Source organism: Pristiophorus japonicus, chromosome 2 (assembly GCF_044704955.1).
Source record: "Pristiophorus japonicus isolate sPriJap1 chromosome 2, sPriJap1.hap1, whole genome shotgun sequence".
Classification (NCBI taxonomy): domain Eukaryota; kingdom Metazoa; phylum Chordata; class Chondrichthyes; family Pristiophoridae; genus Pristiophorus; species Pristiophorus japonicus.
The window spans coordinates 253,218,326-253,232,909 of NC_091978.1; the positions used below are offsets into that span (position 1 = coordinate 253,218,326).

At 44.3% G+C, this 14,584-nt stretch overlaps 1 protein-coding gene across 6 annotated transcripts in view; it reads right to left on the reverse strand.

Moving 5' to 3' along the window:
• The window catches only part of ank2b (ankyrin 2b, neuronal), a 1,291,078-nt gene that overhangs the window by 162,898 nt on the left and 1,113,596 nt on the right, over positions 1 to 14,584 (reverse strand). For 4 of the 6 annotated variants that reach the window (XM_070871180.1, XM_070871178.1, XM_070871177.1 and 1 more), the window contains 2 exons: positions 13,209 to 13,311; positions 12,590 to 12,693 (listed from right to left, as the gene is read on the reverse strand). In XM_070871180.1, the coding sequence (XP_070727281.1) occupies positions 12,590 to 12,693; positions 13,209 to 13,311 (207 nt within the window). Of the gene's footprint in view, positions 1 to 2,829; positions 2,878 to 12,589; positions 12,694 to 13,208; positions 13,312 to 14,584 lie in introns of all 6 variants that reach the window. The other 2 variants (XM_070871171.1, XM_070871176.1) reach the window with 2 other exon arrangements.

Consider the following 14,584-nt stretch of genomic DNA (forward strand, 5'->3'; position numbering starts at 1 on the left):
GATTCTACTTTTATTCAGCACTAGTAAATAACTTCACTATTCCAAACCTTGCCTTTATTTCTTAAGTTGTTGTCTTTTCGCCTTTGTAGAGAGTTTGCTTGTTACAAAAGCAAGGCCACACAGAAGGCTCCAAATAGATTGATGTGCTAGATATTCCTCTCGACAGTAATGTGCACTGCTCAACCTTGGAAATCATTTTGAAATGCCAGTTATAGTGGGGAGGAAACAAAATGGTTTTACCACTGGGGTTAACATTGATACTGCCTTACTGTTGCGGGACTAACTAAGGTAAGTGGTAACAGAGTTACTTGCATGGAACTGCTAATTACAAACAATTGTGATAATGAATGGGAGTATCAGAAAGCTATTTCAGTCCTTGCATGCAAGTCTCCATTTAACATGGATGATACATTTCAAAATTATAGGGCCCAAGTTTCCACATGATTCGCGCCTGATTTTTAGGAGCAACTGGTGGAGAACGGACTATTTTAGAAATCGCAATTCTCCACATTTTTTTTTCTGCAGTTCTAGTCAGGTAGAACAGTTCTAGTTTAGAACAGAATTTTTTCTTCAAAAGGGGGCGTGTCTGGCCACTGACGCCTGATTTGAAAGTTTCCACAGTGAAAATGTAACTCCAAACTAAAGTAGAATGGCGCCAGTGAAGATTTTTGTAGAACTGAAAAAACCTGTTCTACACATTAAAAAATCAGGCGCAGGTTACAAATTAGGCGTCCAGAACGAGGTGGGGGGGGAGGGGGGGGAAGGGAACTCATTAAATTGGACAATAAATCCTTATTTATACTTCTACAAATATTATACAAATAAATCCAACCTGTATAAACATTTATAAGCCAAGAAAAGATTAAATAAACCATCTTCCTATCTGTGTGAAAGTGCTTCAGCCAGGAGAATTCTGCAGCCGTTCGTGCCGCTGAGCGGGGGGGGGGGGGGGGGAGAAAAGCCGTTCGTGTCGCTGAGCCGGAGGGAGGGGGGAGGGGGAGAGAGAGAGAGAGGGGGGGGGGGGAGGGAGAGGGAGAGAGAGGGGGGGGAGGGAGAGGGAGAGAGAGAGAGAGAGAGAGAGAGAGAGAGAGAGAGAGAGAGAAGAGAGAGAGAGAGAGAGAGAGAGAGAGAGAGAGAGAGGGAGGGAGGGAGGGAGGGAGGGGAGGGAGGGAGGGAGGGAGGGAGGGAGGGAGGGAGAGAGAGGGAGGGAGGGATGGAGAGAGAGGGAGGGGGGAGGGAGGGAGAGAGAGAGAGGGGGAGGGAGGGGAGAGAGAGAGAGAGCGGGGGGGGGGGAGAGAAAGAGCGGGGGGGAGGGGGAGAGAGAGGGGAGGGGGTGGGGAAGGGAGAGGTCAGGTCGGATCGGATCCAGTCCGGGAGTCGGGTCCAGTGGGGGGGGGGGTCGGGTCGGGGAACAGGAGCGTGGGTCGGGTCAGTCGGGGGGGGTGGGGGGAGCGGGTCTCGGGTTGGGGCGGGGGGGGGGGGGGAGCGGGTGTCGGGTCGGGGCAGGGGGGGGGGCGGGGAGCGGGTGTCGGGTCGGGTCTGGTCGGCGGTGGGGGGGGGAGTGGGTGTCTGGTCGGGTCTGGTCGGCGGGTGGGTGGGGGGGGGGGAGCGGGTGTCGGGTCTTGTCGGGGGCGGGGAGCAGGAGCTGGCCGTGGGAGGAGCCTTATTCACGCAGCCCCAGTGAGGCCATTCAGCCAGGGCTAGGGGCTGCGTGCTTCGGGCCCCTCCCACACAGTTCAGCGCCTGGAGCTACTGCACTTGCGTGCCGACTGTAGCGCGCATGTGCAGAGGTCCCGGCACTGTTTTCAGCGCCGGGACCTGGCTCCGCCCCCCCCACAGCTCGTGCTGGCTGCGCCGAGGGCCAGAGGACCTGTAAGTAGGTGGAGAATACCGAGGATTTTTTTAGGCGCCGTTTTAGGCGCGAAAAATGGGCGCCCAGCTCGGAGGGGCACCCGTTTTTTTTCTTGTGGAAACTTGGGCCCAGAATGTCAGCTCCTGATACTTGCGCAAAAAAATCAAGTATTTTCATTTGAAATATTCAACGGTATGTATCTACTTAGGCACAATGGCATTCATCAAATTCATCAAAGAATAAGCAACAGGGTGCTGCAACGGGATAGACCCAGGCCTTTCACCTTTAGGACCTGGGAGGAATTTTAAACTACCAATGTGCTTTCTGATGGGAATCCACTGATTTCAGTTAATTTTCCGCCTGCCCCGGCAGTATGAGGGCTTGGCCATTTTAACCACCTTATTACAATGTTGTCGGTCCCCTGCCTGTCTGGAACTAGTGGGAAGTGGGTGGGAAGCAGTCAACATCTGGAAAATTGAGTGTCCAAAGGCTGTTCGCAGACACTCAGGGAAGGGTTTTTTGGGGTGATGTGGTAGCGAAAGGGTAAGGTAGGACTAAATTTTCCTTATGCAGCTTGGAAGAGAAATCCTGCTCCTCCTGGCCCCACAAAGGAAAGCACCAAACTTACCTGGAGGGCCTCTTCAGCTCCCCCAATCCTCTTCACCTGGTGGGAAAACCATGGTGGCTTCCACATTTAGGCCAATTGCTGTTGGGGCCCGATGGCATTATTAGAACCTGATTGCTCTATGAAAATTAGAACTTTGCCAGCTTTTGGTGGGTGTCTTAGCTGCCTATCAATAAGCATATTTTACAATTGGAAATGGCAGGATCTGGGATTCTTTCTGGTGTATAGTTAATCTGGAGCATTTTAACTGCCCACCTGCTTAGTAACCGCCGGATGGGCGGGCTTAAAATCCCTTCCCACCCAACCCTTAGTTCAGGTCCAGTCCAGACAGATAGGATAAAAGTCTTCTCACCCTGCTGGCTGTAAGCTTCCTATGTCTTGCACCATCTTGCTCCAGTAGCTGAAGGATACGATACAAAGGTGGGAGGCAGCAATGGGGAATTTAAAAAAGATGAATAAATGGGGGAGGGGAACAATAAATATATGCTGAGAAATAAATGTAACCACAGCAACCACGACAATTTCACAGATACTCAATCATTACTGCATTCACTAAACACATCCAAAAATACAGTAAAAGCCATTTAATTGAGATACCTCAGTGGAAACAAATTCATCTAGATTAACCAATTGTCGCACTGAACAGAGGTCACTGACTGTTTTCTTTGTGTATTCTCAATTCAGTGGTCTCCCCAGGTTACTTCATCTTAGCCAGCCTTGAAATTCTGCTATTCCACTGATCCATAGAGTAGATTCTTGGTAAGATGTGGGTAAGATGTGATTTTTCAGCTGTTTTTGTGTGTTGGTAGAACAGTTGAGTTTCAGATGTGACTGAAATGCTAGTAGGCTGGGATCTAGGGATCACTGAGTCAGTGAGGCACATCAACAGATTAGTCAGCTATGAGACAGCACTGTTTGCATGCCTGTAGAACAGTTGATTCTCAAAGCTGGATGCTCAGTTTGTGCACCTTCCCGCTCAGCAACCTACTCAGCCAATTGGCATCCCAGTCAGCTGTGTGATTCAGATATTCTACTGGTGCGCTGTTTTGAAAATTTTTCCAAAACTCAACAGTCGTTCTCCCGCCTAAGTGGATAGATGGAATGTGGATGACCTGCTAAACCAGCAGGCCAATCCACAGCCATGCACGGGCAAATCAGTTTCCAATGGGCCTTCTCTGTAAAATGGACTTCCTGCTTAAGTGGCTTCTACTGTATTAGATTTTTCAAGATTTATCTTTTATCCATTTGCAATAAGGATTACACAACTATATTCAGATTCATGCTATCATCAAAAAATGCAATTGTTTTCAAGCCATGCTGAAAGATGGTTATAAAAATTCTTATTGAGTAGCCATCTACTCTTCCTTTAAATGTTAATAAATAATTTAACGTTGTCTTTTAAGCCTCTAGTTTGACATCCTGAGTTGTTAACTTTGCTATTAAAAATTGGTTCTTTCTCTGGTAGATTATTTTTGGGGCTGGTTGAATAATGCGGAAATTTGGCAGTGTGTTATTGGGTGCTCTATAGGTGGGCAGAGGAAATGTTTTAAGGACATTTTCAAAGCCGACTTGATAAAGTGCAACATCCCCACCAGCACCTGGGAATCCCTGGCCCAAGACCACCCTAAGTCGACGAAAAGCATCCAGGGAGTCTCATTGCTGAGAGCATGCAGAAATCAAGTGCAGACAAGTCGGTGAGGTGGGAGTTTGAAGGTGAGCGGCCTACAAGAGGTCAGCAGTCGGGAGTCGGGGAGTTCGAGGTGCGTCACTGAGGCGGGAGTTCGGGAGGCGAGCGGCCTTCAAAAGGCCAGCAGTCGGGAATCGGGGAGTTCAAGGTGTGTCGATGAGGCGGGAGTTCGGGAGGCGAGCGGCCTACAAGAGGCCAGCAGTTGGGAATCGGGGAGTTCGAGGTGCGTCGGTGAGGCGGGAGTTCGGGAGGCGAGCGGCCTACAAGAGGCCAGCAGTTGGGAATCGGGGAGTTCGAGGTGTGTCAGTGAGGCGGGAGTTCGGGAGGTGAGCGGCCTACAAGAGGCCAGCAGTTGGGAATCGGGGAGTTCGAGGTGTATCGGTGAGGCGGGAGTTCGGGAGGTGAGTGGCCTACAAGAGGCCAGCCAGTGCAGCTGCAACGGGGAGGCAAAAAAGTAGAAAGAAATCGAAAGGTGACGTCACAGCCAAGGGGGTAAGTGATTGGCTGGTGATTGGTAAGTAGTTTTTCTTTTTCTTTTCTGTATCAGTAAGTAACCTTTAGCATTGTTGTCAAATTAAGTTTATCTAGGGGTTAAGTCATGGCAGGACAGCTCGGACACATGTTATGCTCCTCCTGTACTATGTGGGAAGTCAGGGATGCTTCCGGTGCAGCTGCAGCTCCTGACGGACCACATTGCGACAGTGGAGCTGCGGGTGGATTCACTCTGGAGCATGCACGATGCTGAGAATGGCATGAATAGCACGTTTAGTGAGTTGGTTTTACAGCAGGAAAAGGTTACTCAGGCAGATAGGGAATGGATGACCAACAGGAAGAGCAGTAGAAGGAAGGTAGTGCAGGGGTCCCCTGCGGTCATCCCCCTGCAAAACAGATGCAGCGCTTTGGGTACTGTTGAGGGGGATGACTCACCAGGGTAGGGCAGCAGCAAGCAAGTTCATGGCACCATGGGTGGCTCTGCTACACAGGAGGGCAGGAAAAAGCGTCGGAGAGCTATAGTGGTAGGGGATTCGATTGTAAGGGGAATAGATAGACATTTCTGCAGCCACAATCGAGACTCCAGGATGTTTTGTTGCCCATGCAGGAAACCATCAACCGCAGGGTCAAGGATGTCTCGGAGCGGGTGCAGGACATTCTGAAAAGGGAGGGTGAACAGCCAGTTGTCGTGGTGCATATAGGTACCAACGATACAGGTAAAAAAAGGGATGAGGTCCTACAAGACGAATTTAGGGAGCTAGGAGCTAAATTAAAAAATAGGACCTCAAAAGTAGTAATCTCAGGATTGCTACCAGTGCCACGTGCTTGTCAGAGTAGGAATCGCAAGATAGCTCAGATGAATACATGGCTTGAGGAGTGGTGCAGCAGGGAGGGATTTAAATTCCTGGGACATTGGAACCGGTTCTGGGGGAGGTGGGACCAGTACAAACCGGACGGTCTGCACCTGGGCAGGACCGGAACCAATGTCCTAGGGGGAGTGTTTGCTCGTGCTGTTGGGGAGGAGTTAAATTAATACGGCAGGGGGATGGGAACCTATGCAGGGAGACAGAGGGAAGTAGAATGGGTGCAGAAGCAAAAGATAGAAAGAAGAAAAGTAAAAGTGAAGGGCAGAGAAACCTAAGGCAAAAAGAAAAAAGGGCCACATTACAGCAAAATTCTAAAGGGGCAAAGTGTGTTAGAAAGACAAGACTGAAGTCTCTGTGCCTCAATGCGAGGAGTATTCGGAATAAGGTGGACGAATTAATTGTGCAGGTAGCAGTTAACAGGTATGATGTAATTGGCATCACGGAAACATAGCTCCAGGGTGACCAAGGCTGGGAACTCAACATCCAGGGGTATTCAACATTTAGGAAGGATAGGCAGAAAGGAAAAGGAGGCGGAGTGGCATTGCTGGTTAAAGAGGAAATTAATGCAATAGTAAGAAAGGACATTAGCTTGGATGATGTGGAATCGGTATGGGTGGAGCTGCGGAATACCAAGGGGCAGAAAACACTAGTGGGAGTTGTGTATAGACCACCAAACAGTAGTAGTAAGGTTGGGGACAGCATCAAACAAGAAATAAGAGATGAATTCAATACAGGTACAGCAGTTATCATGGGTGACTTTAATCTACATATTGATTGGGCTAACCAAACTGGTAGCAACGCGGTAGAGGAGGATTTCCTGGAGTGTATTCGGGATGGTTTTCTAGACCAATATGTCAAGGAACCAACCAGGGAGCTGGCCATCCTAGACTGGGTGACGTGTAATGAGAAAGGACTAATTAGCAATCTTGTTGTGCGAGACCCCTTGGGGAAGAGTGACCATAATATGGTAGAATTCTTTATTAGGATGGAGAGTGAGACAGTTAATTCAGAAACTAGGGTCCTGAACTTAAGAAAAGGTAACTTCGATGGTTTGAAGCGTGAATTGGCTAGAGTAGACTGGCAAATGATACTTAAAGGGTTTAGGCAATGGCAAACATTTAAAGATCACATGGATGAACTTCAGCAATTCTACATCCCTGTCTGGAGTAAAAATAAAACAGGGAAGGTGGCTCAACCGTGGCTAACAAGGGAAATTAAGGATAGTGTTAAATCCAAGGAAGAGGCATATAAATTGGCCAGAAAAAGCAGCAAATCTGAGAACTGAGAGAAATTTAGAATTCAGCAGAGGAGGACAAAGGGTTTAATTAAGAGGGGGAAAATAGAGTACGAGAAGAAGCTTGCCAGGAACATAAAAACTGACTGCAAAAGCTTCTACAGATATGTGAAAAGAAAAAGATTAGTAAAGACAAACGCAGGTCCCTTGCAGTTGGATTCAGGTGAATTTATAATAGGGAACAAAGAAATGGCAGACCAATTGAACAAATACTTTGGTTCTGTCTTCATGAAGGAAGACACAAATAACCTTCCGAAAGTACTAGGGGACAGCGGGTCTAGTGAGGAGGAGGAACTGATTAGGCGGGAAATTGTGTTGGGGAAATTGATGGGATTGAAGGCCGATAAAGCCCCGGGGCCTGATAGTCTGCATCTCAGAGTACTTAAGGAAGTGGCCCTAGAAATAGTGGATGCATTGTTGATCATTTTCCAACAGTCTATCGACTCGGGATCAGTTCCTATGGACTGGAGGATAGCTAATGTAACACCACTTTTTAAAAAGGGAGGGAGAGAGAAAGCGGGTAATTATAGACCAGTTAGCCTGACATCAGTGATGGGGAAAATGTTGGAATCAATTATTAAGGATGAAATAGCAGCGCATTTGGAAAGCAGTGACAGGATCAGTCCAAGTCAGCATGGATTTATGAAGGGGAAATCATGCTTGACAAATCTTCTGGAATTTTTTGAGGATGTAACTAGTAGAGTGGACAAGGGAGAACCAGTTGATGTGGTGTATTTGGACTTTCAAAAGGCTTTTGACAAGGTCCCACACAAGAGATTGGTGTGCAAAATCAAAGCACATGATATTGGGGGTAATATACTGACGTGGATAGAAAACTGGTTGGCAGACAGGAAGCAGAAACTCGGGATAAACGGGTCCTTTTCAGAATGGCAGGCAGTGACTCATGGAATGCCGCAGGGCTCAGTGCTGGTACTCCAGCTCTTTACAATATACATTAATGATTGAGATGAGGAATTGAGTGTAATATCTCCAAGTTTGCAGATGTCACTAAACTGGGTGGCGGTGTGAGCTGTGAGGGGGATGCTAAGAGGCTGCAGGGTGACTTAGACAGGTTAGGTGAGTTGGCAAATATGCATGGCAGATGCCGTATAATGTGGATAAATGTGAGGTTATCCACGTTGGGGGCAAAGATGCGAAGACAGAATATTATCTGAATGGTGGCAGATTAGGAAAAGGGGAGGTGCAACGAGACCTGGATGTCATGGTACATCAGTCATTGAAAGTTGGCATGCAGGTACAGCAGGCGGTGAAGAAGGCAAATGCTATGTTGGCTTTCATAGCTAGGGGATTTGAGTATAGGAGCAAGGAGGTCTTACTGCAGTTGTACAGGGCCATAGTGAGGCCAAAGGACACAATGCTTAAAGAGATTTTAATGAAGCTGGAGCAGCACTATAACCCCAAACCGTTAGAAATTGCTGAAAGCTATCGTTTTGGGATTCGGAATCAAAAGGCTGATGAAAGTATCGGTGATTACATCATAGCATTAAAAAAGCTATCGATGCACTGTAATTTTGGAAACTTCCAAAACCGAGCATTACGGGATCGTTTTGTTTATGAGGTGAAAAATGATGCGATCAGAAGGAAGTTATTGACGACGGATGACTTGATTTTTGAGATTGCTGGTCAGACAGCGAGGTCGATGAGCATGGCCGAACAATATTCCCGATAATTAAATAATGATTACGGTTGTCAGTCAACCGAGGTAAATCACCTGCTGGTTCAAAGTAAAAGACGGGCATGGCCGAAAGTCTCAGAAACTGGAAATTCTAACAGAGCGTCGAAGTCGAGGTGCCTGGGACAACACATTGCTCAAAGTTGTCCATACGTGAAGGCAGAGTGTTTCTTCTGCAGAAAGACTGGGCATCTGGCGAAGGCATGCTGACTGAAGGGTAAACCAGTTTTAAAAGCTGAGTCCAGTGTTCAAAGCTATGAGTAGAAATCCCAAGAGACTACATAGCATGGAAGAACAACAACAGGACGAGGAGATGTTAGAGTTACACGTAATCAGGATCACGAGGTTAACGGACAGCGATTTGGAAAGCATCAAAATCCACATAGATGTTGCGGGATTCAAGATACCAATGGAAATTGACACGGGTGCATCCGTGAGTGTAGTACTGTAGTCACTATACCTCGACAAATTGCGTGATTTCCAACTGGAGAAATCCAAGATTGAGCTGCGAGGCTACTCGGGAGAGAAAATTCCTGTGGTAGGTCATATCACCGTACCGGTGAAATATAAAGATCAATTTCAGAACTTGCCTCTAATAGTAGTAAAAGGAAACAAGTCTGCCTTACTAGGAAGAAATTGGTTGAGCTCACTGAAGCTGGATTGGAATAAGATTTTGTGTGTGGAAGCGAGATTTTCATCAACGGATGAGATTATCAAGCATTATCCGAAGGTGTTCTGCGAAACTGGCAGTCCGATCCAAGGCTTCAAGGCGAGTGTCAGAGTACAAAAGGACGCTAGATCGGTTTACTACAAGCCAGGTTCCGTAACATATGCACTCAAGGAGAAAGTTGAGCAAGAACTCAAAAGACTAGAGACTGAGAACATTATTTGTAAGATAGATCGATGTAATTGGGCTACACCCATTGTTGTACCTAAGTCTGATGGTAAGGTAAGGTTGTGTGGTGATTATAAAGTAACCATAAACCAGGTTCTAGAGGGTAATATCTCTAATACATTGCCGAATATAGAAGATTTGTTCACAACACTGACAGGTGGTCAGATCTTCTCAAAACTGGATCTTACGAATGCCTACTTACAGCTTGAACTAAATGAGGAGTCCAAGTCATGTTTGACTATAAATACTCATCTAGGCCTATATCAATTTAATAGGCTACCATTTGGAGTGTCTTCCGCCCCTGCCATATTTCAAGGGGTGATGAATCAGATTTTGCAAGGTATTGAAGGGGTAGTATGTTATTTGGATGACATACTAATTTCAGCACCAAATAGGCAAATTCATAATAACATATTGAATGAAGTCCTCAAATGGCTAGAGAAGCACAGAGTACGAGTGTCTGCTCATAAGTGTGAGTTATTTCAGTGGAGTACTTCGGGTACAGAGTAGACAAAGATGGTTTACATCCAACCATGGAAAAATTGGATGCAATTAGAAATGCACCCACTCCCAGGAATGTCACTGAACTTCGTTCATTCTTGGGTCTTTTGAACTATTATGGGAAGTTCCTACCAAATTTGACTACAGTATTACATCCACTGAATGAACTTTTGAAAAAACAGGTCCATTGGAAGTGGTCAAAAGAATGCGATACAGCGTTCAAGGAGTGTAAAAGCAAATTGGTAGAGAGTACCATGTTAGTTCATTATGACATATCTAAGGAGATTAAGCTAGCATGTGATGCCTCTCCGTATGGAGTTGAGGCAATAATCCCTCATGTATTAAGTAGTGGGAGGAGAGACCAATTGCTTTTGCTTCACGCACTCTCAGTGCCAGTGAGAGTAATTATGCGCAAATTGAAAAGGAAGCTTTCGCATTAATTTTTGGGGTCAAGAAGTTTCACAAATACTTGTATGGTCATAAGTTTACCATCGTTACGGACCATAAGCCCCTAACAGCAATCCTCCAGCCAAAGTCCCCAGTTCCAACATTAGCTGCAGCCGGAATGCAAAAATGGGCTTTGATTTTGTCAGCATATACATATGATATTGAATACAGACGATCAGCTGATCACATTAATGCTGATGCAATGTCTTGATTGCCTTCCCCATCACAAGTTACACCCGATAGGGAGGAAGTGTTTTATTTTTCATACATTGATGAACTGCCAGTCACAGCTGAAGAGATTGGTAGAGCAACCAAACGTGACCCAGTGATGTCAAAGGTGTGTGAGTATATTGCAAATGGATGGCCAAACCAGGTAACAGACAAAGATACACATCCATTCTTCATTCGTAGGAATGAATTATCAGTTGATAAAGATTGTATCATGTGGGGTGCAAGAGTGGTGAAGATATGTGGTCCTCGCACATATTTGGTCAAGATGTTTGATAATGGACAGGTTACGTTTGTTCATATTGATCATATTTTACCTACAGACATGGAAGGAGTTGAAGGTGGGAATGATTCAATTATTTCTGACTCATCAGATAGTTTTGATATACCAGGAGCAAATCCTAAATCCAATGTACTGGAAACAAATCCAGGAGAGAATCAGAATGAAAGTTTGAGTCCGAGTTAGGAAAACAAAGAGCCTGAAGTTAGAGTGAGTTCAAATGAAAATCAAGGAAATTCCGTGCAGGAAAACGTTCCTCAGGATGAGCCTCGAATGAGTTTAGATTCGACGCCATGTATGGAAAGTTCTGTTCGAGAGCGAAGGTATCCTCTTTGAAACAGAAAACAAGTGGTGAAGTTAAATTTGTAAATGGAAAGAAATAAGTTTATATCCTGTTATGTATAAACATGAAAGTTATGTATGATGTTTGTTATGATGGCTTCTTCATTAAGGAGGGAGAAGTGTAATGTCTGTAAGCTTGTAATGTTTGTAGCTCCACACTGTGGATGTGGACGTATTGTGTACTGCAATTGCAGAGTTAATAATTAAACAGAACCAGGCAATTCCGGAGACTTCCGAAAGAGCAGCCTGCCATTTTAGGCGCTGTGTGTGCTTGTGCTCTGTGAAGATATCACAAACTTCTTCACTCAGAGAGTTGTTAACCTGTAGAATTCCCTGCCATAGAGAGTTGTTGATGCCAGTTTATTGGATATATTCAAGAGGGAGTTAGATATGGCCCTTACGGCTAAAGGGATCAAGGGGTGTGGAGAGAAAGCAGAAAAGGGGTACTGAGGGAATGATCAGCCATGATCTTATCGTATGATGGTGCAGGCTCGAAGGGCCGAATGGCCCACTCCTGCACCTATTTTCTATGTTTCATTGTTTCACCCTTTCCTTCAGCCACTGTCTGCCCCACCTGTGACAGAGACTGTAATTCCCACATTGGACTGTACAACCACCTTAGAACTCACTTTTAGCATGGAAGCAAGTCTTCCTCGATTTCAAGGGACTGCCTATGATGATGATCACTTGTTGAAATCTTGGGTATGAATTCTAAAGTTACCCATTTCAAAGTCAAATCAAGGTATTTTTGAGTAGCAGTAAAGTTTTTTGATTTAAAATATTAATTTAAGCATAACTTCAAAATATCAGTTTAGAATTCAGAAAAATTTCTGGTGTCTCAGGTCTTACTAACTTCAGGCTTACCAACAGCTTCCCAAAGAGAGAGAACTTCACTGGTTCAGGTAATAAGTATTATAGAGTACACTAATGGGGTGGTACAGTGCATGGTGTGTTGTGTATTAGTACGCTGAGTGAAGTGAGCTGTATCGACCTCCTGAAGGAGCCCAAAGTGATGCTTTCCATCTGCCTGCCCAATGCCAATGAGAAATCCTCCTGCTGAGTCTGGCTGATTGTCAGCTTCAAATCTATACATCTCTCCAATAAGCTGCTTACAGTTTATATAACAAAATCTTTATTAAAAAATGTTTAGGCCTCCTTGAAATATGCAAAAATAATTTAGTATTTTAAGAATGAAACATCTTTCTTCAAAAAACAATGTTACTTCCTTATTTGAATGTGAAGAATGCAAAATTAAAATGTATTTTAAAAATTCTTGGGCAGAGTGATACAGAATGCAGAATATCTCATGCTAATCTCCCAGCTCCCCCACAAATACATGCGCTATTCTTCCTTCTCTGTATTTCCCAGATATGTTTAGATGTCTCACCCTGAATGGATTGGACTGGAGGAAAGAGCCACATTGTCCAAGTTCTCTGCTTCCCAACTTAAGCGATATGAGGAGTCCTTGTCTGGGCACTTGGCCAGAGCTACCTGTAATTTCAAAGGAATACTTTTTAGAGCCAATGAAACATTTTCTATATAATTACTGATAACACTGTCAACTTAAGTAAAGTTAGAACTACTGCACATGCTTAAAAATAACAGCATTTAATGATATAACTCAATTTCAAAAGCTATTACAATTTAAATGGATGCATATAGTAAACTTCTTATTCTAAGTTAGAATTCTTACCACTGAAAACCAGTCAATACTAAATTTATGTTGCATTTTATAGCAAAATGCTACTTTTACAGCAAAATGCTACTTTATTAAATTAATTTTTTAATTATAATAGAAAACAGTAGCAAACATATTATCCAAGAATAATTTTTAAATAAACAAAAAAGGAATTACTCTCGTCAGATGCAGAAGAAACACGGACTCATTTTAATTGGTGATAATACTGCATGTAGTTTAAAAATTGCCAGGGGCAACCCAAATCATAAATATGCATTAAAATATCCAAGTGCTATTCAGACTGTACCAGAGATTCAATGTTGCATACCTGGCTACTTGTAGCTGCAATTAATTCTTCAATCATGGCACTGTCCCTCTGGTATGGGCCATGGCTTGGTGTGTTGGACCTGTCTGAACTGAAGGATCGCAGGCTGATGGTTTGACCGGTTGTCATGGAAATGCAGCAGCACAGTGATGATGTGATGGGATGGGCAGGAGAGTGAAGAAAGCATGCTATTAGCATATTATGCAACTTCCAGGGGACTGGGAATTAACAAAAGGAAAATAAAGTAGGCCTACTGGTAGCATTCCTCGTGTTCAAGGGATAAAATACTGAATACCTTACTACTGGGAGCAGCCAAAAAATAAACTCCTGCAAAGCAGTTTGATAATGATGGACCATTTAAATAGAGTGAATAATAAATTCTGACCTACTATGCATAATAAGCTATATAAAAGAGATGTTTTGCATAATCACGGTATATTTTGCTTTTCGTTCAATCAAGGCACAAAATTATTCTAAAAATGGGAGAGAAAATGACTGAAGAACCAAAATATTTTCTGTGCTGCATTATCTGACACAAAGAAACCACTGTGCATCAGATAAAAGTAGTAGACAGCACCTCCTCAACTTGAAAAGCTAAACACTTTAGTCATTCAAACTATGACTGATCTTAGAAAAAGACTTTAAAGGGATGTATTTTTAGAAAACAACATGCATGTAAAGAATTAAAAAGCAACTCCAAGAATCCCAATATCGTGATGAGCAAACTCCCCTTTGGCTTTATGCAACCTTATCACTGCTCATTCTGTGGAAACCCCTGGAAGATACATTGAGGCAAGTGGTGGTCAGTCACATGCATCTTATGGTAACCATGTGACTATGCCGTGTACCAAAAAGTCTGCAGAAGCTGGTGTTAATTGTAAGCAGATTTCTATGGGTAAAATTCTAATAATCTTCAAACGTGTAAGTTCACAATGATCTACTTGAGTCACGTTAGAAAGAGTCAAGTAACATGTGCTATTAAAGAAGGGAACTGAAAGTTGATCAAGCCAAATTGTTCACAATGGCAAAGGGTTCCAATACCAGGGTGATTCAAGCTAAAAATAAAGAACCCGGGAGTAAAAATGGAAGTCAGGTGGAACAGTTCACCTAAAAGGTAGGAGTCTTGTGTAATAAGGTGCCAGGGAAGGCCACTGAAGTAGATAGTGGGTTCAAGCAACAATTAGTTGTGTTTCTGGGGGTAGAAGGAATTGATTAATACGTGAGAAGGCAGGCAGCTGGGTTTGAGAGTTATCAAAAATGGACAAGCTTGTTGGACCTAAAATCATTTTTCACATCTCAAAGATTCTTGGGTCCCTATTTTATCCTCCAGTGCCTAAGCCCCTGCTCTCTGGAACTCATCATCATAGGCGGTCCCTCGA